Source organism: Dermochelys coriacea, chromosome 5 (assembly GCF_009764565.3).
Source record: "Dermochelys coriacea isolate rDerCor1 chromosome 5, rDerCor1.pri.v4, whole genome shotgun sequence".
Lineage (NCBI taxonomy): Eukaryota > Metazoa > Chordata > Testudines > Dermochelyidae > Dermochelys > Dermochelys coriacea.
Genome location: NC_050072.1, coordinates 12,733,068 through 12,756,515, shown reverse-complemented (window position 1 = coordinate 12,756,515; position 23,448 = coordinate 12,733,068). Strand labels below are relative to the sequence as shown.

The following is a 23,448-nucleotide window of genomic DNA, read 5'->3' as shown; positions in this document are numbered from 1 at the left end:
ACTTGTATTCCCCAGAAATCGAGCAGACTTCATGTGCCACATGACACCAAGTGAAAGAAAATCCTCCACCTCCTCTGGGAAAGAATCTGGGAACTGGACGTTAGTGGATGAGGGAGGAGAAGAGGTACTTTAAAACTAAACAGCTCTGCTTAATGCTTGTGCTCAAGCCTGTTGTAGGGGTCTTATTGAAGGGTTGGAGGAGGGAAAAATTAAATATTCTCCTGTAATGGATTTCCATTTCAAACAATAAATTTTATATTCCCTTCATCGTAGAACAGTGATACTCAGACCTCAGTTGTTCAGGAGCCAAATTAGCAATCCACATCATAGGTGCTGGAACTGGGGGTGCTACTGCACCCCCTGGCTTGAAGATTTTTCAATTATATACAGGGTTTATAGTTTGGTTCAATAGCTCTCAGCACCCCCATTATACAAATTGTTCCAGCACCCCGATCAACATTACCCAAAAGAGCCACACAAGTATGCATTCATGATTTCATTTACCATAGTACTATTCATTTTTAAACAGTATCACAGGAAATATTTAGTTATATAAAATTCTCGCAGCAAATAACTTAATGCAAGTTGATAACATATTGGTTAATAACATAATAAAAGTATCCTGAGTGGTTAATAATTTAGATTGGTTAATAATTAAATCACACTGTTTTAATACCATGTTCTGCAAAGAGCTGCAGGAGATGCATTAAAGAGCTACTTGTGGCTCTTGAGCCGCAGTCTGAGTATCACTGTCATAGAGTATTACATTTCCAGTAATATAAATCTGAAATTAAATTACCTGAGGTATTCTATTGGGAAGGAGGGAAATAGAATAGACTGTTCTAAAAATAGTTGTTTAAAATTACCCTTATTATTTAATAGTGTGGAAATAGATACCCATTTGAGAACTTTCCTCCTTTCAATCATCATGGAAATATTGCTGTGCTGGGGGCTATGATGTTTTTCCCCTCTTACTTTGAAGATGGTATCTACCGCTTCTTTGTAGTTGATGGCTGTTGTCATATAGGAACACACAGAAAAGGAGAATGAAAAGTATATGTTGTGAGTGTGAAACTTCCTAGGTGTGCCCAGCGTTGTGAGGTACCGCACTGCACCTGCCCTTAGCATCGAGCAGTCTTGTCTGTGCCTTCTGTGGGTCAGTTCCCTGAAACCACCAGTCTCTGGCAGCACAAGCACAGCTTTCCAGGCCTCTGCAGGACTCAACAGGCACACACCAAACCCTCTCCGCTACACCGCCCTGCCTCCCCCGTTCTCAGAATGTTCCCTGTAGTGCCCAGCATCTTATCCATTGAACACACACAGAATTAGCAGGCCTGCTGTTCACAAGGGAACCGTACACACTAGCTTGTAAGAGTCGACCCAAAATCACCATTTTGCTTAACACCACAGCACTTAGGTATATTTATAGTGAAAACAAGAATAACTTTGGTTACCCAAGAACAGAGACTCCATTGACAATGAGTAAGAATATTGGAAACAAAGGCTTACATATAAAATAAAATCATTAGTCTCTTTTAAGAGACTTCAACTCAACTAACAGGTTAACCTCCTGTCTACAGAAGTTTATCTTGCCCGAGGTTTTTTCCAGCATTTTCAGCCAAGCCTTACTGAGACCTTTCGTAAAGCAGAATCACTGTCCTTTTACTTCCTCAGTGAAGGATGACAGAGTGTCCTCTTTGTCCCCACAAATATAGGAGAGCAAGCCTTTGATTTGCACCTTCAGATACGGTTCTTCCCATTGCTCTTTCTCTTCATGTTAGTTTCTTTCTGAAGTCCCCACAATCCTTCATTTGCATTCAGCTCAGACTGATGATAGGAGACTCATTGTGAAGTATATTCTACTTAGTTTACATTCAAACAGCCATCTAGATAAAACATTTCTTGTCTGACAGGAAACTAGTTTTTCACCTTGGCTGGCAACCTGTCCCTAAACCCTGACCTTACAATTTTTGGTGCATGTACATAACTCCTTACATAGTACCTGTACGAAATGTCAATGTTATTGGTGACCAGAGTGATATAGACTTTTATTGGAAACCTTACATGACATTCTTTGGTGAACTAGAACACACACAGCCTCAAGAGATTCCTATAGCCCCTATCCTGTACCCCATGCCAGTTGGCACTGACATTCTTGGGTTACAATGAGGAGTGGGAAGAAGACCAGTATCCCTTTTCTACATTCTTTCTCTACCCTCCCCCCACTTCCCTTCAAAAGAAAACTGGAGGTAAATAGTACAATAGTCAGATCCGTTCATTGTCTGTCTCCCTTCCTCCCTCCACCCTTGGGGAAGGTAATAAAATCCACTCTGATTTTGTTTTTTTGTTTTTGTTTTTGTTTGGTAGGATGAAGATCCTGAAACTAGCTGGATTCTCCTTTTGGAAGATGACTTGATTGTCCTCCTGTCACAGTTTCCATTTCATGAACTGTTTCAGCATTTTCTTGGGTTTAATTCTAAAGGTGAATTGGCTGCTAAATACGTAGACTTATAGGGGATAAGGAATGATTTTTAATGTTAAACATGTCAGGGACTTCTATTTTTCCAGTGTACTTAGAAGGATTAGATTTTATTCCTTCTTTCACTTTGATCTGTTAAACAGTTCCTTTTTGGTAACTGGCAGTAGATCTGCTTTTCAGATCCGATCTCTTTTCCCTGGCCTATGAGTTATAAACCACTCACTCCTTGTGCTCAAATGGTTTCTTAAACTCTTCTCCATCTCTGTCCACCCACGTGAAGAGATTGCCTGCAGGAGATCTTGTAACTTAGATAAATTATTTGTACTTGCACAATTAGATTTTAATCTACTGTGAATCTGTCTGTTATAAAATGGTATTCATGTTGTATGAAATAAATCATATAGGTAGCAGAATAGAAATGCATTCCTCATTGCTTCTAATGTGTTTTGAGTTCTAAATTTCTAGGTAACTTTCTGATTTTTTGTGAAGCTTATGGTTCAGTGTTTTGATTTTGTAGGTATTTATTTCCCTGAAAAAACAACCCCTCAGGAGATGATGAAGATTTTTTCTTTTGCGAACTCCTTAGTTGAGCTTCTAGCTGTGGGGCTGGAAACATTTAACAGAGCACGCTACAGGCAGTTTGTGAAACGAATTGGTCATCTTATCAGGTAAGAGGAACAGCTTTCTTTCCTCCATCATGTGAATCTACACAGACAGATCTTGGAGTTTAACAGGGATTTAATAGGGGCAGCAATAGATCTAGCAATGTTAGAGAGAGAGTGTGTGCGTGCGTGTAGGCATAAATGTATGTGAGTGTATGAATGTGAGAGTACTCTCTTTAGGACAAAGGTTATGGCTTCCTTCATACTTGTTCGGTGCTGAGCACGTTAATGGTGCTTTATTAATTATTAGATGTGTGGTCTTTTTGTGTATACTGCCAGTTCCTAAGGAAGGGATGTATTTGATACACAAGCTTGTGTGTCCTAACCAGTTTGGTCTAGTAAAATGTCAACTTATTTATCTGTAAGACCAAGGAAAGATAACATAGGAATTATGACTCTGTAAAGTTCTCTGCAGATGGAAAACTCTGAGGGTATAGGTGCCAGACTCTCTGAAACTTTAGGACAGAAGATTGAGTTTTTGGCTCTTGCTTGTGATCAGAGTTGCTGTTTCTGGACACTGATGATGTACTCTCTGTTCTTTTTATCCTCCTTTCCCTTAACCCCCGTTGCATAGGATGACAGTTTGTTACGTGAGCGACCACTGGGCCCAGTATGTTAGCTGCAATAAAGAATATGGATCAATAATGCATCCCTATTCTGTGGAGAAACTGCAAGTAGAATTTGATGAACTGTTTCTTCGGGCTGTTCTACATGTGCTCAAGGCAAAAAGGTAGGAAATCCCACTGAAGGATATTAAAAACTCATACTCAAATGCTATTAAAAACAATAGGAAGGTGAAAGTTGTGTCTACAGGTGGGACAAAATAAAACCCTACATCAGAACAGCCTGGGCTGTATAATCCAGAATCTGCATGGATAGCTTGGATCTGATTGTGACTTAATATTTTAATAGTGTTTCAGTATTTTCTGTGGATTCAGACTAGACTGTAACATGCAAGATTCTTTAAACATGTCGATGGTTTCCAAAAAGGGGAGTGGTTAGAACTCAAATTTCAGGCTTCTGTAACTTTTATGCTGTGGGGATTTGCCCAGTGCAAAGTGGGATCAAGATCAAGGGAACAGAAAGCCCACTTTTGTACTCCTCTTCCCCAAATGAGGTGTGGGCTCCTCAGCAGAGGATCTGGACCTGTAATTTCTTTTCAGGCACTGAGGTTTATTATTCTGCAAATTATTTCTACTTGGCTTAAAATCCAACAGGCTGGGCGTCTGGCTGTTCATGTCTGAGATGCCTTATGGAACGTTATCAAGTCGCATGCTTTGGAAACTCTTCTTCATCATGCATTGTGCAGAAAGTGAACACCTGGAAAATATCTGCTCCACCGTGCAGCCTGCCGACTGCAAGCACAAACTCGGAGGTAGAATTCCTTCGCTTGCGGAACCTGCAGGGCAGTGTTTTGAATTCTGTTCTGGATCCATAGCTAAACACGGCCCTTCTTCCAGTGCCTAGGCTTGTGAATTCCAAAGAACAAGGATGTTGCCCCTTCTGATTGGTGACTGCAATCACTCAGTTTTGAACAGGGTGGCGCCCACCTCTCGCGGGCGGCCCCTTTCTGGTTGGGTGTGAGCCTGCTTTTCTTTCAGTTCTTGTAATGGGATGGCACCTTCTGTGTTACTGCAAAGTTAACTGCATTCACACAGTTTTCCAAAAACAAAGTTGAAATCTTCAGTTCAGACACTCAGCAGTTGTGTAGTGTTCTCTTTAATCCAGTACAAGGCACAGCAACTTTTGTTGTTCTATGTCTGGGAGAAGCAGAGCTTCCCCGAGGCTTTGTAACACAGAATTCTTGGACATCAGTTGGTCTTGGGGTTCAGTGTTCCAGTGCTCACTTTGGTTTTCAGTTAGTGCAGAATGACTTCACTAGCTTAACTGCTGTCTAAAATTATGGTATATGGGATGAGCAAAATCCCTGAACTTACTTAAAACCTACCTGCTCTGCTTGGCTGTCCCCAGTTCTGATCTTGCCTTGACTGATTATATAAACTGTTTAAAACTGAAGGAGTACTTGTGGCACCTTAGAGACTAATAAATTTATTTGAGCATAGGCTTTCGTGAGCTACAGCCCACTTCATTCCACCGAATGCATCCGATGAAGTGAGCTGTAGCTCACGAAAGCTTATGCTCAAATAAATTTGTTAGTCTCTAAGGTGCCACAAGTACTCTTTTTCTTTTTGCGAATACAGACTAACACGGCTGCTACTCTGAAACCTGTTTAAAACTGATAAAAGGAAAAGGTCTTGTAACAGCATCGGGACTCACTTCTTGTGAGTTCCCCGTGCCCGGGGTCAGTGTTCAACAAGATCAGCAGTGCCCATCACAGTACTATCACCTAGGTTCTGGGTTCAGTTTCCTGGGCTCAATACTCCTGCACTGACCTGTCCATGAACTGCTCTTCAAGCCAGCCAGGCACCCGATCATCGGGAGCCTTCCCTGGGCTCAATCCTGCCTGCGGTGAGCTGTCTGCGGTCCTGCTGCTTCTCCAGGCAGCCAGGCACCCAGTTTTCCCTCTTCAAGCTCCAGCCGATAACTGAGTGCTCTGCCTATGCTGCTTCCTTTTATATGGCCCTTTTGGCCCCTGATTAGCTGTTCTAGCAGCCTCTCTGATTGGCTGTCTGGAGGACTTCTATTCTGCTTTTTTCTGGGGTGCGGCAGGGTCACGAGGCCTCCAGCAGAGGTTCACCCCATCACAGGTCTTTTCACACAATTTGTAGTTCACTTGTGGAAATCATTGCCACAAGATATCATTGAAGCCAACAGGTTAATAAATTTTTAAAAACCCAACCATTTTTATGATTAACGAGCATCCAGAGTTTGAGTAATAACAATTAACACCCCCATCCCCAGGAGTTTTGGAAAGAATATAAATCTTCGTGCTTCAGGACATAAACCAACCTATAACTATTGGGCTTTGGAAGGAATCTGTCAGGAGGGCAGGGTATTTCATGACTGCCTGCTGCTGGGTTTCTTGCATCTTCTCTAAAAGGGCTGGGACTGGCCACTTTTGAAGTCAGGATACTGCACTATGTGGGCCACTGAGTTCGATCCAACCTGGCAGTTCGTATGTCTCTGTTTCTGTTCCTGGTATTAGACTACAGGTAAAATATACGTTTTGTTATAGGAGGCAATTAACCATTTCACCTATATTGACCTGTGTTCCCTCCATGTGATTTGCAGACCCAGAACACATTGAAAATTTTGAGAAGTATCTTACATCCATGAACTGTTCGGAAGAAATTTGTTTGCTCACCACGTTTGCTCAGATGGCACAAGCCAAGCGGGCTGATGTGGATGAGGACTTCATCAGAGTCGTCGTACTGGAGATATATGAGGTGGGCAATGCCACGGGGTCAATTCTGTGAGGTGCTGAGCACTTCTGTGGGGCACTGAGCAGTCTTCCATTGTTAAGTTAAATGGAAAGTTCAAGGCATTCAGCATCCCTTAGGATTAGGGCTTTAATTTATAACCCTATCAAACTGTTCTCTTCTCCTAGCTTGATCATTCAATACTCTAGGATTGAAATCAAGTATCCTGGTTGGCTCATTTGTCATTGCTACATAGGAATATCACTTCTGTAGACCAGGCTGAAATGAACAAAGTCAGGATATGAGAAATCTTTTCCTTTCCTTGCCTCATTCCCTTTCTCTGTTGGAGCTGGCCTGCAGTGCATCAGAACTGACTGACCTAGCTCTCAAATTTTATTGCTCCCCATGTTTGCTCCATTTTAATTTTCTGCAATCCATGGAGTCCATGCAGTCTAGGCAGTCCGGTCCAATAACATTTCATGCTGTGTCAGGATAAACAGTTAAGAACTTGGACTGGAGTTTGCAGTTTGTAAACACCACTGTCCAGGATCAGCAAAAGAAAATACATATTATTTTATTGTATTCTCCACTACACTGCCAATGAACCTAATCATAGTGTATGGTGGTTTTTTTGGTCCTATCCCCTCACCCCCCTTCTGTTCTCACCTTCTCAGGTATCTTATGTCAGCATTTCCACAAGAGAGACATTTTCAAAGGTTGGCAGAGAACTCTTGGGAGCAATCACGGGTGTCCATACAGGGGTCATTTCTGTACTCCTGGATCGAGTTAGAGACACCATTGAAAAAGTTGGGATGGTAAGAGCTAATCTGTGTCCTTTAAAACAGCCACTGTTAAGAGTTTAAAGTGGATGTTATGACCTAGTGTATTAAGAATGAATAACCTGAAATTTGGCACACAGTGCTTTCTTAGGGGGTGCAAATAGACCCTGGTTGTGCTGTGGCTGTGAGCAAATATACTCAGTGTGTTCAGATGGGAGTAAATAGAATGGGGGAAGGAGGGATGCTGGGATTAGTGTTGAGTAACGGTCAGTCCTTTTCCAGTTCTGAGCACATTGGTTTCTTTAGTGCTGACAATCTCTTTAACCATTGATTTGTAATATGTGTACTTCCCCAACACCCCGCCCTCTCTACAGGTTTCCTTATACTTGTTTAAAGAGCTGCCATTGTATCTTTGGAAGCCCTCTTCCTCAGAGATAGCGCTGATCCGTGGCTGGCTATTGAATTACAATCTGAACATGGTGGAGAATAAATTAGCCTGCATTATCCTGGAAGGGCTAAACTGGGGATTTGGTGAGCATGTATGTATTAAAAATTGAAAACTTGACACTCAGTCAGACCTGAGAAAACCCTGTTCAGTTAGCATTGTAACTAATCACAAATGTTGGAGATCAGTTAACAGCTCTAACACATTCTACTGGGATGTGATGGGTTGCTTTGTATGCATTTGAAGGTGCGAGAATGCCGGTATCCCAATGGTTTTGGAAGATGCTACTGGAGGAACCAGTTCTGTTCCCCTGCCATACTGTCACAGTTGTGATTGGTAGAGGCATTTGAGCTAGAGCTCCCTCATTATAAACCAGAGGAGGCAACCGGCAGTATCTTTTCTGAGGACCTGTTGCTCTGAAATGTGCTTCTCTCCTGGGGCAGCCAGTACCCACATTTTCAGGTGAATGGCATAGATCACCTTTTCCTTTCCTGCATTTAAGGAGGCCGGTGGATTTATAGGAGGGGTGTATGTGTCTGGAAACTGAGCTAATTTAAGTGTGAAGTCTTTGTTATGTTATGATATGGTTGGCTAGAGTCCTTTGTGGAAAAGTCTTTCAAATTGGAAACTAGTCTTTGGAATTGTGGTTTGAAATATTGTACAGAAACTTTTAGCTTTTGAAATGTTTTTATGATTTTTTTTTTTTTAAGGATGGGGTCAGAAAAGTCAAAAACAAATCAATAAACTCTTGGGGTCTCTAGGAAGGTCATTCTCAGTAGACAGGTCCTCAGCTGTAGCGCTCTGTGTCTAGAAGTCTCTGAGCCTGAGTTCGTTATCCTTCAGTGTACGGTGCAAGACTCCTCTTGCTGACCAAGCATTTGGCTAATCTAATGCACCAGTTATATTCTTCCCTTTCTATTTATATTGACATCTGTTTCTTGATGATGTAACCAGAAGCCTGGTGAGGGTACATTACAGTGAGAATGATGATACAATTTTAAAGGACGACTTTAATAAAGAAAACAAACTTTAACAGGATACTACTCTTCACCTCGATCCAGCTGTCCATGCTGAAGTTGCATTAATGGTCCTAGAAGCGTACCAGAAATACCTCCCTCAAAAACCGTATGGCGGGCTGCTTTCTGAAAGCATAAAACAGGTACTTCTCCCTCTCTGAATTTTTGGTGGTGGTAGAAGAAAGAAGTGTAGGATGGGAACCTCAAGCTTAATTTTAAAAAACCCAAACTCTCATGCAGTTGTATTGGGCATTTCATGACTGAAAGGATAGTTATGATGCTCGAGCTAAGGTATTTGTGTGTGATGTTAAAAGAACATTATAAAGATAGTAAAGTCAAGCTCTCAACCTTAATTCTTGCATTTCCTAACTTTTATCTGTGAAATTTTGATTCATTCCCCCTTATGCATATGCATGATGATACAGTCTTTAAATACGTGATCCCATGTAATTTGCACAGGACTAATTCCTATTCAATGCACAGAGTGGATGATGCTCAATTAATGAGCAAGCTATTGAGTATTATGTTTTCTTCTCCTGGTTCAGTGGTTGGCCCTGATATCTATTCAGACCCTGCTGTGAATACAAAATTACTAATTTCCTCATGGGATTTTCCTTGGTGCTCATCTCTGTAGCATCTGCATACTTCACAAACATTAAATTAATTTCCTAGCACCCCAGTTGGGAGGGTAGTATTATCCACATTTTACAGATGGGGAACTGAGGTACAGAGATTAAAGTCAAAAGTATCTATCCCTGGCTCTGTACTGTCCCATCTGGCTCTCTGTCTCCTTGCCCAGCCGGTCCATCTCCCCACGATCCTATCTCTTAGTCCTACTCCTTTCCCTCACCCCCGCCAGCCACCAGTCCCAGTCATGCTTGTGTCCTTCCTATCCAGGTGCCTTTCCCCAATGTACTTCCCATCCCCTTTGCATTTGAATCAAGCAGCTTCCTCCTCCACACTGTCTGGGACCAGCAGAGAAGGGCAAAAAAAGACAGGCTCTCAGTTCCAGTGCCAAATCTGGCCTGGTCCGCATCAGCCCACAGCTGCAATTGCAGGGAAAGTCCTGCTGAGTCCTCCATAGCCGTGAGTTGGAGCATGCTCACTGTGGATGGAATCTTCAGAGATTTTAGCTGCTGTGCTTTAGTTAGTCTCTACTGAGCATATGCAAACTGATTTTCCCCCCCCCACCCCACCCCAAAGGCTCATAGTTTGCCCAAAGTTGAGTGGATTTTCATAGGGCAACAAAAGGTACCACTGTCGGGTGGGACAGTGCTATTAATCCCATTTTACAGCTGGGGAACTGAGGCCCAATGTCACACAGGGATCTGTGGTGAACAGGGAATTGAATCATAGTCTCTAGTCCTAGTCTAATGCCCTAACCCCTGGATCATCCTTCCTCTCTGGTCGTGTTACTTCTTTGTTATAGGTCTCCTACTTGGCTAGTGTTGTTCGTTATGGAGAAACACCCGAGACCTCCTTTAATCAGTGGGCGTGGGGCTTGATTTTGAGGTTAAAGCTGCACAGAAATGATCATGGTGTGCAGCACCATTGGCCTGCAATTCCTGCTTTCAGCACTATGCTCAACATGACAGAATCAGTCATGCTTCATCCACTGCTGAAGGCCGTCAAATTAGGCATCCCTATTGGCTGTTACCTCGCATTGGCAATGACTACACTAGGTCATAGGTAAGTGTGCCTTTTACTGGTGCTTGTGATGAGTGGGTAACTTCAGTGGGCTGATCCATCCTAAATGGTAATGGATTGGGAGGGCTAATAAATTCTTCTTGTTCATCTTCAGATGATCTCAATGTTTTGCTGTGGGGGACAGAAAACCTTTTCTCTGTCCACCTCAAGAGAATGCTTTCCAGTAACATGTTGATGTATTTATTTCCTCAGTAATACCTTAGGCTTTCTTCACATTTATGGTTGAAACAGGACCAAGTGATGACAGTGTTAAAACAAATTGCTGGCGTAATGTCTCTACCCGTTGCAGACTAGGATTCCTTCTTAACCCTGCTAACCAAAAAGTGCTGTCTTGTATTCCCTCCCATATTAGTCTGCAGCAATGTTTTCTAACAGTGTTGCAATAGGATGTTCAGAAAATTGAAAAACATCCCTGTCTGTGTTGTGTTCTAGAAATTGGTAAGACCTTTGTTACTTCATCAAAATGTTAATGAGCATCCTAACCTAGCATTAAACGTGTTTCAAAACAGTCCTTCCTAGCATAGTCTCAGCCAATTTGTGGTTAATCTCTGTGTGGGTTCTCCTTTGATTAGTTCAAAACTGTACAGTGATGCTACTCGTGTCCTGCCTCAATATTTTCACTCTTTTTTCAAGTTTTGGCCATTTTGCTTTCTCCATATAATGTTGCTTTAATTTGCAAGGAGAAATTGCCTTAGTGTTCTTCTGAAAACATCCAGTCAATGTGTAGCGGCAGTCAAAAAGGCTAACAATGTTGGAAATCATCAGGAAAGGGATAGATAATAAGACAGAAAATATCATATTGCCCCTCTGTAAATCCATGATATGCCCACATCTTGAATACTGCGTGCTGATCTGCTCGCCCCGTCTCAAAAAGATGTATTGGAATTGGAAAAGGTTCAGAAAAGGGCAACAGAAATTATTAGGGATATGGAACAGCTTTCATATGAGGGGAGATTAGTAAGACTGGGACTTTTCAGCTTGGAAAAGAGATGACTAAGGTGGGATATGATAGAGGTTTATGAAATTATGACTGGTGTGGAGAGAGTAAATAAGGAAGTGTTATTTACGCTTCATAACATAAGAACTAGGGGTCTCCAAATTAAATTAATAGGCAGCAGGTTTAAGACAAAGTATTTTTTCATACAATGCATAGTCAACCTGTGGAACTGCTTGCCAAAGGGTGTTGTGAAGGCCAAGACTATAACAGGGTTCAAAAAAGAACTAGATAAATTCATGGAGGATAGGTCCATCAATAGCTATTAGCCAGGATGGGCAAGGATGGTATCCCTAGCCTCTGTTTGCCAAAAGCTGGGGATGGATCACTTGATGATTACCTGTTTTGTTCATTCCCTCTGAAGCAGTTGGCATTGGCCACTGTTGGAAGACACAATACTGGACTAGATGGACCTTTGGTCTGACCCAGTATGACTGTTCTTATGTTCTTCCTCTCTTGCATGTATGGTTAGAGCAGTTTGATTCCATGTTTTTAAAGAGCAGTTCTAGCTTGAGAAAGTGGGTGGTGTGATCTGAGCATAGGATGACAAGCAAGGACCTTCTGATCTGTGCTATGATATTGACTCCTACTATGGCTTTGAGAAAATCTTTTGCTCTGGCTTCCCATATGAAAAATGGGGGCTAATACTGATGATATATCACGGGAATGTTGAAGGCCGATTAATGTTTAAGCAAACTGAAAAAGTAAAGAGCTATGAAAGTGGAGGTGTTTAATATTAATGTTATGTCTTCCTGGCATGGAAGATCTGGGCACAGAAATGTTATCCTCACTACCTTTGACATTGCCCCAGGGCTGCGTGTTTGTACTGCTAACACTGGATACCACTGGATACCATATGCAGTGGATGCACTGAATGAGATGCAGGCTCCCTTTTCCCTGCAGTGTCTGAGGCTGCTGCAAGATAAGAGCAGGAATCCCATATAGCTCCTCACCTAGCATTTCATGTAGTGAAATGCATTGCCACCTATTGAATGGTTCCCCATCTCCATAGGCAGCAAATATCTATCATGATTAGAAGCCTTAATTCTCTAGGGCTGACAAACCAGGAAGTTTCACAACCCTTAAATTCCTCCTTCTTTAGGGGGAGTGAAGTGGAAAAACTTTAATCTGTTTGGATAAATTTACAAAGACTGACGCTATTTAGTATTTGTTGTTTCTCTCCTTGCAGCATTGAAAAGTTCTGTGCTGAAGGGATCCCTCTGCTCGGCATACTGGTGCAGTCTAGGTACCTGAGAACAGTAGTCCATGTACTGGATAAAGTTTTACCCTTGTTCTATCCCTGCCAGTATTACCTTCTGAAGAACGAACAGTAAGCATGATTTTAATTTGACTGTAGTACCAAGACAGAGCGATATTTAGTGTGTGGCAACAGTTGACTAGAAATGTAATCGGCAAGTTGTTTTTTTACAATTGTGATCAGTGGCACAGCTGTGATGGAAACACCCACCACATGTGCTATCACTATGTGTGCAGGCATCGTGCTGAGACCAATGCTGTAGCTTGTAGCACAGTTCTCCAGACTCTGGACAGCCTGACATGTTCTGTCTGTGGATGGGCTAGGTAGAGGATCAGGCAACACTCTGAGCGTCAAGCTGTTAATTCCGTTACTGCTAAGCATGTTAAAATTCGAGTCAGAATCTCCATAGGGCGTGGCTCAAAGGCCTATTAACATAACGCCCTGGCATGACTAATTGCTATGTTACTAGGCCAGGCTGCATAATTTTCTATCCAGAATCAACCCCCTCCCAAGTCCTCATTGCTGTCATGCTGAAACATGGTCAGTTCTGGGACTGACTGGTCAGTACTTAGAGCCCCATGGGGCAGGCATGGATAGTTTTCAGTCTCTTTCAAAGCAGCAGGTACTTCCGAGAGTGCTTTCCTCTGCAGGGTAACTTCTGCAGAGAAATCCTGAAATATAATCAGCTCCTTCCATCTGTGTGCCATGTGCCTTTCTCCTGAATACTGATCTATGTCGGTTTTTGTCAGACATCTCTCCAGATGTTCTTCAAGACTAAAGTGCACTGATGCCACCCGAGCTGTCTGAGGAGCAAGGTCAGGTTTTCTTAACAGGCTGTTCCTCCTCTGCCCCGCTGCCTTTCCTGGTTGTGATGCCATACTATGATTTCTTGATTTGAGTTTTTCTGCTGTTCTTCCCGTTTTCTCTTGCACAAGTCTGCAAGTGTCAGGCACTCCTATGCTTTATATAGCATTGCAGAGTGTATTACAAACTCTGCATATAGAACTGCTGATGTAAAGGGTGGCAGTCCACTGGCACACTGTGCAGCACCAGGTAATGGGGAATTTTGGCTAATGACAATTGGGCAAATCTGTCACAAGTAGTACCATGATCCCTGACGAGCGGACTGACCTCAGTTTAAGATCTCATCTGAAACCTGTATACACAAACTGATGCAACTCACCCTCCTAAATATCACTAGCTTTGGCCTAGCTTTGTCACACGCACATCTTCGTGCCTTGTTCCATGTTGGTCCCTGTTCCTGGAATTCTTTCCATCTCTTCCCACACCAGTCAACTTCTCTTTCATAATTCAGCTCTCTCTTGAAAACACACTATATATACCAAATGTTTCAGTGTTGATCTAGAGTCAGCAATCCAAACATCTTTGAAAAAGAAATTGCATTGATCTGAGATTATACAATTTGAGGGGCTGTGGCATCTGAACTGTCTGAATTAGACTCAGGTAGCTCATGTGTGAGCTCTGTGCATTTCTGATGCAGTAAAGGTAATAAATTGGGTCCCATGCAGTTTACAACATGTTGGTGTGTCAGATGAGACTGTAAAAACCTGCCTCCTATCTTCTCTTTGCTGATATTTATGAAAAGCATGTTGAGATCTATAGAGTAGGATGTCTTCGGTCAGAATTTTCCTTCCTTACAAGTTCTGTTTAGTGGCTCGTGCCTTTTGCTCCTGGTGCTGCTGTATTTCAGCAGTGGGGCATTTAGGAAGGGTTGAGATGAAAATCATAGTATAAGCTTAAGATGATAGTTCAGATGTTCACGTGCTGATTTTTAAAAATGCAGACTTCTTTATAATGGTTTGGGTTTGTCTAATAATTGTCACCTTCGGTATTATGACACTTAAATTCCTCAAAACAAACCAACCCTTTATGTATGATGTAGGAGAAATCTTAGAATTGAATGAATTTCATTTGTGATTATTATGGTCTCTAGGTTTTTATCTTGTATCCATCTGTTCCTTCAACTGGATAGTGGAGTTCCACAAGGCATGACTCAACAGGTTACACACAAAGTGGCGCAACACTTGGCAGGAGCAAGCTATGGAGAAAATGTTAAGCTTCTCAACAGCATGATCCAGGTCAGAAAATGAAGCATGAATGAACTGTACATCTAACGGCTGGAGGGTGATGGATTAGGATTTCACTCTGCAGAGCTCTGGTGCTGACGGTTTTTTGTTTTTGTTTTTTTTTTTACTTAGTGTTGCAGCTCTTGATTGTTAAAAAAAAAGAGAGAATGCTCACCAGTGTTGCTTAGAATGTGGTATGAAGCGTAATTTGCACACATTAGGGTTGAGTAGAGCAGGGATTAAGAGGTGTATCTGGCTGCTGTTAGGGTTTGTAAATTTTCCTTTCTGATTGTGGGTTTGTGCTTTGGAAGATGGTACTGGTATAGAAAGAATTGGCACTGGTCTGCCAAAGTACTTGTAGCCCTATCTGCTCATGAAGTCTAGACCCCAGTGGAGTTAAATGAAAAAATACTAGGGTTAGAAAAGATGATAAACTGATACCCGTGCTGAGATTGCGAGTTTTGCCTTGCAGGGAGAGCAGAGTGAACGCTACAGGGTAGGCATTGCCAGGCTGGGAGCCTGCAGGGTTGCAAATGTATGGCCTCAGTGGCTATTTTTTCTCCTGCAGAGTTAGAGCCTTAGAAATAGTCTCTTCTCCCGCAGTGTTCGTAAGCTCCAGGGACCCCTGGCTTCAACGTCTCTTTATCCTGAGAATTTCTGTGGTCAGGGATAAAGAACAAAAATAGCAAACCGTTTACAAACCGTTATTTGTGTCCTTCTGAAAAGAGACAGGTATCATTAGAGCCCTTGATGCTATCACAAAAAACAACCAATGGAAATTGGACAATTGTTCAGTACCGTTTTGTGCTTTAGTAATTCAGGCTGGGTGCTGTTTGTTAATTCCACCCTTTAACTTGGTAGACCCACATTTTTATGAGCTGTCAGCCTGAGGGAGTGTGGCCAGCTGCAGTGCTGGAGTTCTGGGTGCAAGTTCTCACTGCTCAACAGCTGTGGCACAGAGAGAGAGCAACGGTCTACCTGCTGGATCATCTATGCAAAGCAGCTTTTCAGTATACTCAAGAGGACTGTGTGCAAAAACTGCTCTACCAACAGCATAAGGTAAAACAGATGAATTAGTGCAGCTGTAGAAAAGTTCTAAAGGTTTAGGTCTGGGATTATCAGTTCCAAATAAATCTCTGTTCTATATATAACATGAGCCCATTTATCTGAAAAGTAACAGGGATGTCGGTAATAATTGAAAAGGAGTACTTGTGGCACCTTAGAGATTAATAAATTTATTTGAGCATAAGTTTTCGTGAGCTACTGCTCACTTCATTGGTTGCATTCAGTGGAAAATACAGTGGGGAGATATACATAGAGAACATGAAACAATGGGTGTTACCATACACACTGTAATGAGAGTGATCACTTAAGGTGAGCTATTACCAGCAGGAGAGCGGGGGGTGGGTTGGACACCTAATCAAGGTGGGCAATTTCCAGCAGTTGACAAGAACGTCTGAGGAATGGTGGGGGGTGGAATACACATGGAGAAATAGTTTTACTTTGTGTAATAACCTATCCACTCCCAGTCTTTATTCAAGCCTAAGTTAATTGTATCCAGTTTGAAAATTAATTCCAATTCAGCAGTCTCTTGTTGGAGTCTGTTTTTGAAGTTTTTTTTTATTGAAGTATTGCCACTTTTAGGTCTGTAATCGAGTGACCGGAGAGATTGAAGTGTTCTCCAACTGGTTTTTGAATGTTATAATTCTTGACCTCTGATTTGTGTCCATTTATTCTTTTACGTAGAGACTGTCCAGTTTGACCAATGTACATGGCAGAGGGGCATTGCTGGCACATGACGGCATATATCACACTGGTAGATGTGCAGGTGAACGAGCCTCTGATAGTATGGCTGATGTGATTAGGCCCTATGATGGTGTCCCCTGAATAGATATGTGGACAGAGTTGGCAACGGGCTTTGTTGCAAGGATAGGTTCCTGGGTTAGTGGTTCTGTTGTGTGGTGTGTGGTTGCTGGTGAGTATTTGCTTCAGATTGGGGGGCTGTCTGTAAGCAAGGACTGGCCTGTCTCCCAAGATCTGTGAGAGTGATGGGTCGTCCTTCAGGATAGATTGTAGATCCTTGATGTGTTGGAGAGGTTTTAGTTGGGGGCTGAAGGTGATGGCTAGTGGCGTTCTGTTATTTTCTTTGTTGGGCCTGTCCTGTAGTAGGTGACTTCTGGGTACTCTTCTGGCTCTGTCAGTCTGTTTCTTCTCTTCAGCAGGTGGGTATTATAGTTGTAAGAATGCTTGATAGAGATCTTGTAGGTGTTTGTCTCTTTCTGAGGGGTTGGAGCAAATGCAGTTGTATCGTAGAGCTTGGCTGTTGACAATGGATTGCATGGTGTGGTCTGGATGAAAGTTGGAGGCATGTAGGTAGGAATAGTGGTCAGTAGGTTTCTGGTATAGGGTGGTGGTTTTGTGACCATCGCTTATTAGCACCATAGTGTCCAGGAAGTGGATCTCTTGTGTGGACTGGTCCAGGCTGAGGTTGATGGTGGGATGGAAGTTATTGAAATCATCATGGAACTCCTCAAGGGCTTCTTTTCCATGGGTCCAGATAATGATCGTGTCATCAATGTAGGCAAGTAGAATAGGGGCATTAGGGGTCGAGAGCTGAGGAAGCATTGTTCTAAATCAGCCGTAAAAATGTTGGCATAATGTGGGGCCATGTGGGTACCCATAGCAGTGCTGCTGATTAGAAGGTATACATTGTCCCCAAATGTGAAATAGTTATGGGTGAGGACAAAGTCACAAAGTTCAGCCGCCAGGTTTGCCATGACATTATCGGGGATACCTTAAGTGATCACTCTCGTTACAGTGTGTATGGCAACACTCTGTTTCATGTTCTCTATGTATATAAATCTCCCCACTGTATTTTCCACTGAATGCATCCGATGAAGTGAGCTGTAGCTCACGAAAGCTTATGCTCAAATAAATTTGTTAGTCTCTAAGGTGCCACAAATACTCCTTTTCTTTTTGCGAATACAGACTAACATGCTGCTGCTCTGAAACTGGTAACGATTGAGTAAATTGGTTTGGCTCATTGGGGTGGTACTGTGGTACTGAGTGAATTGGGGTGGGGGCATCGCTGGCATTAAGACAAATAGGGAATTTTGAAGTATGGAGTTTTGGGTAAAGGGAGTTTTACTCTATCTTTAAATTATGGTTCCTGATTTATTAATGTTGTTGTGTTTATAGTGTTCTCAGTGCTTTACATGGTACAAAACTATATAAGCCCAGCCCTAAAAGACACGAGACAGAACGCATTGGTCTTGCTTTTGGATTTTCCAAGCTAGGATGGTTTAATTATATTAATTTTTATTTGGCCTCCTGCGGACCTCCTGGAAGAAATGAGATTTTTAGCTGGCTTTTCAGTGATGGCTTTGTGAAGCAGGATTGGGAGTTGGTTACACGCCTAAGGGGCAGGCCGGAAAAAGGCACAGAGACAGTTCCATAGCTAAGTAAATTCCCCATCACTCTCTCACATTCATTCTTTATTTTATGCAAACTTTCCATACAGAATGCCTTAGGTTATCACTGTGACAAAGGTCTCCTCTCTTCCCTGGTCAGCTGGATTGTGGCAGGAAATGTGACCCCTTCCTTCATTGAAGGCAATGCGAATTCCACGCAGGTAGGCAGTTACGGTACTCTAAAGTGCTCTGTTTTTCCCATGACACCTGTTTGAACTGTCATCTTCTACTCTTGCCATTCCCTTTTTTTTTCTCTTGTTGCAAAAGGTCTCTTGGGATGAAATAAAATTCTAATTTAGTCTGAGAGGGCACTGCAGGCTTATCAGACTGGAGATATCACAGGCCTTTGGCACTGACATTTTTTTGGCATGAGGCAGTTGGCAATTTAAATCCTAAATCTGAACCCAAGATCTCATTTAATGTGACTGTCAGTACATACACAATGTGTACCTTCCCCAGATAATCCATTGTAGGCGTCAGTGTGAGAGACTGGGCTGCCATGTCTGACAAATGTTATAAAAACTGGTCACCCTCCTCTCTGTTTACAACATGTCACAAGTCCCTAAGTGGAGCCTTGTTGCATGTGTTGTGTGGGAGAGGAGTTCTGATGATAAAATATGTGGGTTGGTTATTTTATCTGGAATTCTCTGAATGGATAATGGTAGCTACAGATCGTACCCCTTTGTCAACTAAGATCCTTCTATTTCTAATAGGTCAGCAGTGAAATAGAAGGTTTGGTTGCATATACATGGGGAATAGGGTATCTATTCATAAAACTTCCTGGCTCCATGTGATCTTTCAGAACTTCATAGTAAGGATCTATAAAAAAATACTTAGAAAACAGCAGGATTTCCTCTGTAGTCAAGATTTTCTGTACACTGTATCTTACAGGTTTGGTTTTCATGGATGGTTCTGAATATGGAGTCCATATTTGAAGAAGATTCCCAACTTCGCAGAGTTGTGGAGGGTGAATTGATCATCAACGCTTTAACTCCTGATCAGGCTCTGAAGGCAAGAGAACAGTTACTCCTTCATACATAGAAAATTAAGTCTTCTCTTGAGCCATTCCTGGCAATTTTGCTTGCACAGACACCAGTGTATCTCTACAAGACCTTATTTGCTTGATTTACAGGAAAAAAAGTGCTCTAAAGGATTTTCCATTCTCTTTTTTTTTTTTTAGTTTAACATTTTAAAACCAGCATGCCAAAGGCCTGATTTTTAATACATTATTATTTTTAATGTCTTTTTATAGTAAATCTTCCATCTGTGTATAAAATACTTACATAGCATATTTACTATGGCATCTGAGCACCACTCAGTCTTCAGTGTATTTATCTCACAAGAGGTTGCTGTGAGGATAGGGCTATTATCCTCCTGGTATAAATGGGGAAACTGAGACACAAAGCAACTAAGTGATTTGCCCAAGCCGAGTCAGGGAATATCTCTGGAGTCAGGAACTCGTGTCTCTGGAGTTCCAGACTAGTGCCCTAACCACTGGACCATCCTTCCTTCAACTATTGCAGTGTAAATGTACACAATAATTTTGTTGTGAAATTGTGTTTACTGAGTGAGCCTTAAACCATTGGTCATAAATATTGAACTGGATAATAAAATAACTTATTGCTAATATGAAACCAGTACAGGTGGTCCTATGTTGGAAGGGTTCAGGGCTTGGTGGACGTGCCTGTATCATTTTGCTTTGCCTTCATCTCCTCTATCTTTGGAAAAGCTGATGCAATTTCGTTTTAGTGAAAAAGTTAGCTTTCCATTCCGTACTGCTCCACTGCACTAGTTGTCCTTACATTTGCAAAACACTATTAAAAGTGCTCAGCACTTATTACATTCATTAGTACCCTATTGGTTTCTTAGGCCTCAAAATATATATGGTCCGCTGTTGTCTACAGGATGGCAGGGGGATGTAAGCCCCCATACAGAAATGTCAAACTTGTTCTGTGGAGAAGGACAACTTACAATTTGAATTAAATTCTATGCCCCTGATGTGGCCTTTGGTCTGCAGCAGTCCTTCCACTGGTGCCAGTGGTACGTTTGCATGAAGATCGAAGGTATAATTTGGCCCTCTAATAGCAAATCAATTGGACCGGATTACACCTATAGCTGAGAGTTGGGCACCTTGGCCTTAACATTACTGCAGAAGTGTAACTGTTTCATGGGTTACTGCTATCTAATAGCAGTAGTTTATTCACAGTTCCCAAACCATCCTTGCTCTGCTAATCAAAATTTAAAGATGTAGGAATAAATTAGAACAAAGTCTGTTATAGGGAACTGCAATGGAAATGGGCCTCCTGGAACACTTGTTGAAAAGAGTTCTCCACTTCTTTTGCAGAAAGCCCAGGCCCAGCTGAAGCTGTCTATTGTACCTTCTCTCCAAAGACTAATGATCTACCGTTGGGCTCATCAGGCCCTTGTTACCCCTGCAGATCACCCCCTTCTGCCCCTCATCTGGCAAAAATTTTTCCTCCTTTACCTTCATCGACCTGGGCCGCAGTATGGGTAAGTTTGTTATTCGTTAAAAATTCTAATATAATTAGTGGCAGGCGTTTGTGTTTACAGTTTAAATGAGATTACTAAATGCCTGGTACAACCCCTTTTCCATGGTGCCAAGAGCTCCGTTGAGAGCAGTATTTAGTGTTAGCCGTCTCCATGAAGCAAAAACCAGTTTATGGGGCAGAGGTGTTGATTTGACATTAACAACAAGACTTTTGTTTTGAAGGTTACCTGTAGATGGCTGTATCGGAAGAAGATTTTTCCAGAGTCCAGCTCATGTTAACCTATTAAGTGCAATGAAGCAGCGCTTGACGGAGGTGGCAGACTTTCACCATGCAGCTAGTAAAGCGCTTAGAGTGGAGAGTGCTGCAGATGGCAGTGAAGGCTTGTCACAAAGGGGGAGCTGCTCACCAGATTACCTGACTTCACCAGAACTGCATAAAGAACTTGTCAGGTAAAGAAAGCCAGTCCTGTTTCACAGCTAATTTCGCTATGGCAGTTACTGAGATACTACTATTATCTAGTATGTACGAGACACACTCTTCTTCGAGTGATTGCTCATGTCCATTTAACTTAGGTGTGTGTGCTCGCCACATGCACCCATGCTGGAAGTTTTTCCCTCAGCAGTATCCGTAGGGGACCGGCTCTGGTGCCCCCTGGAATGGTGCGCATATGCCGTGGCATATAGGGCACCTCTGGCCCCCTCCACCTTCAGTTCCTTCTTGCCGCCAGTGATGGTGCATGGAACTGGTGCTGCTTCAGCTAGAGCTGTTGCTTTCGTTCCTTCGAACTTATTTGCTTCCTGCAAATTTTATTGTATATAGTTTCCCTCCAGTTTAGTTCAACCTATTTGTTAAGTTAGAGGCTTAGTAAGTCCCTAAAGGGACTTCTCCTTGGGATGGGGCATGCCCCAGTCCCCAGGCTTTAAACCCCACAATCACTGTAAAAGGCCAAGCCCATTAGCGATCCACAGAATAGTTGTTTACGGTTCTTGGGCAAAGGTCACATTAGTGATAAGTGCCGAATCTGCAAGTCCTTCAAGCTCAGGTTGAAGAAGGAGCGTGTCATTCACTTGAAGGCGCTCCTGATGGAGTCTGCCCTTACCCCAAAGCCGATTTGGCGCCGAGCACCATGACCTCATTGCTCAGCGCTCCGCCGATACTGTCTATGAGCTGGCGCCGGTCTCCTTCCATGACTCCAGCCAAGAAGCCCAGGAAGACAGGGCATGGAAGGTCTCCAGCTTCCCGCAAGGGAAAGGACAAGTCTGGGGTGGACCAAGGCCCTGTTTCGTGCGCCTCTTCAACCCCTTCAGGATCCTGGGCCCCAACTCAGGTCGAGCAGTGTAGCCCAGCCCGCTCCTCGCTGGATACTCCAGATAGCCGTGGAGGTCCTAGTCAGCTCCGGGTGCCATCCATGCCAGAGGCCCTGCAAGCGGCACAAGAAATTATGTCCTTCCCAGAGCCGCCCACACCAGCCCCTGCAGGGTCCTGGTCCTGGGGTAAACCCACGTTGGCACCACCATAATCTCCACCTTTCTGGCAGTGCTCCCCATCGCAGGGGACATCCTGCCAATGGTCGCCCTCTCGCATCCAGCGTACTTCTGACTTTGATAGGCAGAAGCTTTGCAGCCCCATCTGGTCTCAGGACCTCGGACAAGGGCAGAAAGGCTCGAGGCATGGCTTACAGGTAACTGGACGCAGACCTCTGGAGGCACGCACCTCCTGGCAGGAGTTTTGGAGTTGATGCCCAAAATCTCTGCGGCACCAGTACCGCTCCAGGGACAGGTCGAGGGACCAACGGTACCATTTTCCGGACCATAGCCGATCCCCCAGGGCGGCATCACTGTGTGTGGATTCATCTTCGCGATGCCAGGCCCATTCTGGTTCCCCGGTCCTGCTCCACATCCTGGTACTACACATTAAGCATGAGGCGTAGATCGCCAGCTCGGGGCTGTCACAGATCCGCCGAGCGCTGCCGGTTGCCAAGGCCCCAATCCATACGCTCGTTGAGGTCAGCCATATATAACTCTGGGAGGGGCGACCAGTACGGGTCGGGACAGAGCCACCAATCAACCTGGTCCTGATCTAAGGGGGGGTGACCGCTCGGGCTCTCGCTCAGGTTTGGAGCAAGGTTCCCTAGGAGCAGGACAGGATAGACCTACTGGATTATTCCCTGGATTCTTCCTCCCCTCTGTTTTACCATGGCCTTTCTTTCTTCCTTCCTCCCTGCGTGGGTGTCTATAATATTGGACCAATGGGTCCTCAATACAGTGGCACAGGGTTACACCCTTCAGTTAATTTCTGCCCCGCCTTTCCCCCCGCATCCCCGTCCCTCTTCAGGGACCCCTCTAATCCTTGAAAATTAACTCTCCAAGCTCTTTCCTCTTGCTGTCCCATACTTCAATCTAGGCTGATATGTCATTTACCACACTGGAGAGTGACAAGGCCATTGAGCTGGACTCTGGGGTAACCCACCAGTCAGTGTGTGATACATGTCCCCCTTTATGTTAAATGTGTAAAGGATATTAGTAGGTTACATCCCCCAGTTACTGAGTCTGGTTCTTTAGCTCAGGTTGAAAAGACTCATTCTTTTTTAGCTCCAGAGGTTCCCATTTCAGTTATTAGTGTTGATCAGAATGGTGATCATCATGAGCTGCTGTGAATAGTGTGTGTGTGTGTGTTCATGTGCCATTAAGGAAGAAAACACACATTCTGTAAATGTCTAAC

General features: G+C 43.2%; 1 protein-coding gene across 1 annotated transcript in view; it reads left to right on the top strand.

Moving 5' to 3' along the window:
- The window catches only part of EPG5 (ectopic P-granules autophagy protein 5 homolog), a 66,138-nt gene that overhangs the window by 17,741 nt on the left and 24,949 nt on the right, over nt 1-23,448 (top strand). The window contains exons 7-23 of the mRNA XM_043514527.1: nt 16-124; nt 2,368-2,482; nt 2,997-3,147; nt 3,716-3,871; nt 4,359-4,516; nt 6,334-6,488; nt 7,136-7,276; nt 7,615-7,779; nt 8,722-8,844; nt 10,131-10,390; nt 12,592-12,732; nt 14,615-14,759; nt 15,609-15,806; nt 18,268-18,378; nt 19,109-19,228; nt 20,562-20,728; nt 20,949-21,176. Of these exons, the coding sequence (XP_043370462.1) occupies nt 16-124; nt 2,368-2,482; nt 2,997-3,147; nt 3,716-3,871; nt 4,359-4,516; nt 6,334-6,488; nt 7,136-7,276; nt 7,615-7,779; nt 8,722-8,844; nt 10,131-10,390; nt 12,592-12,732; nt 14,615-14,759; nt 15,609-15,806; nt 18,268-18,378; nt 19,109-19,228; nt 20,562-20,728; nt 20,949-21,176 (2,643 nt within the window). The remainder of the gene's footprint in view (nt 1-15; nt 125-2,367; nt 2,483-2,996; nt 3,148-3,715; nt 3,872-4,358; nt 4,517-6,333; nt 6,489-7,135; nt 7,277-7,614; nt 7,780-8,721; nt 8,845-10,130; nt 10,391-12,591; nt 12,733-14,614; nt 14,760-15,608; nt 15,807-18,267; nt 18,379-19,108; nt 19,229-20,561; nt 20,729-20,948; nt 21,177-23,448) is intronic.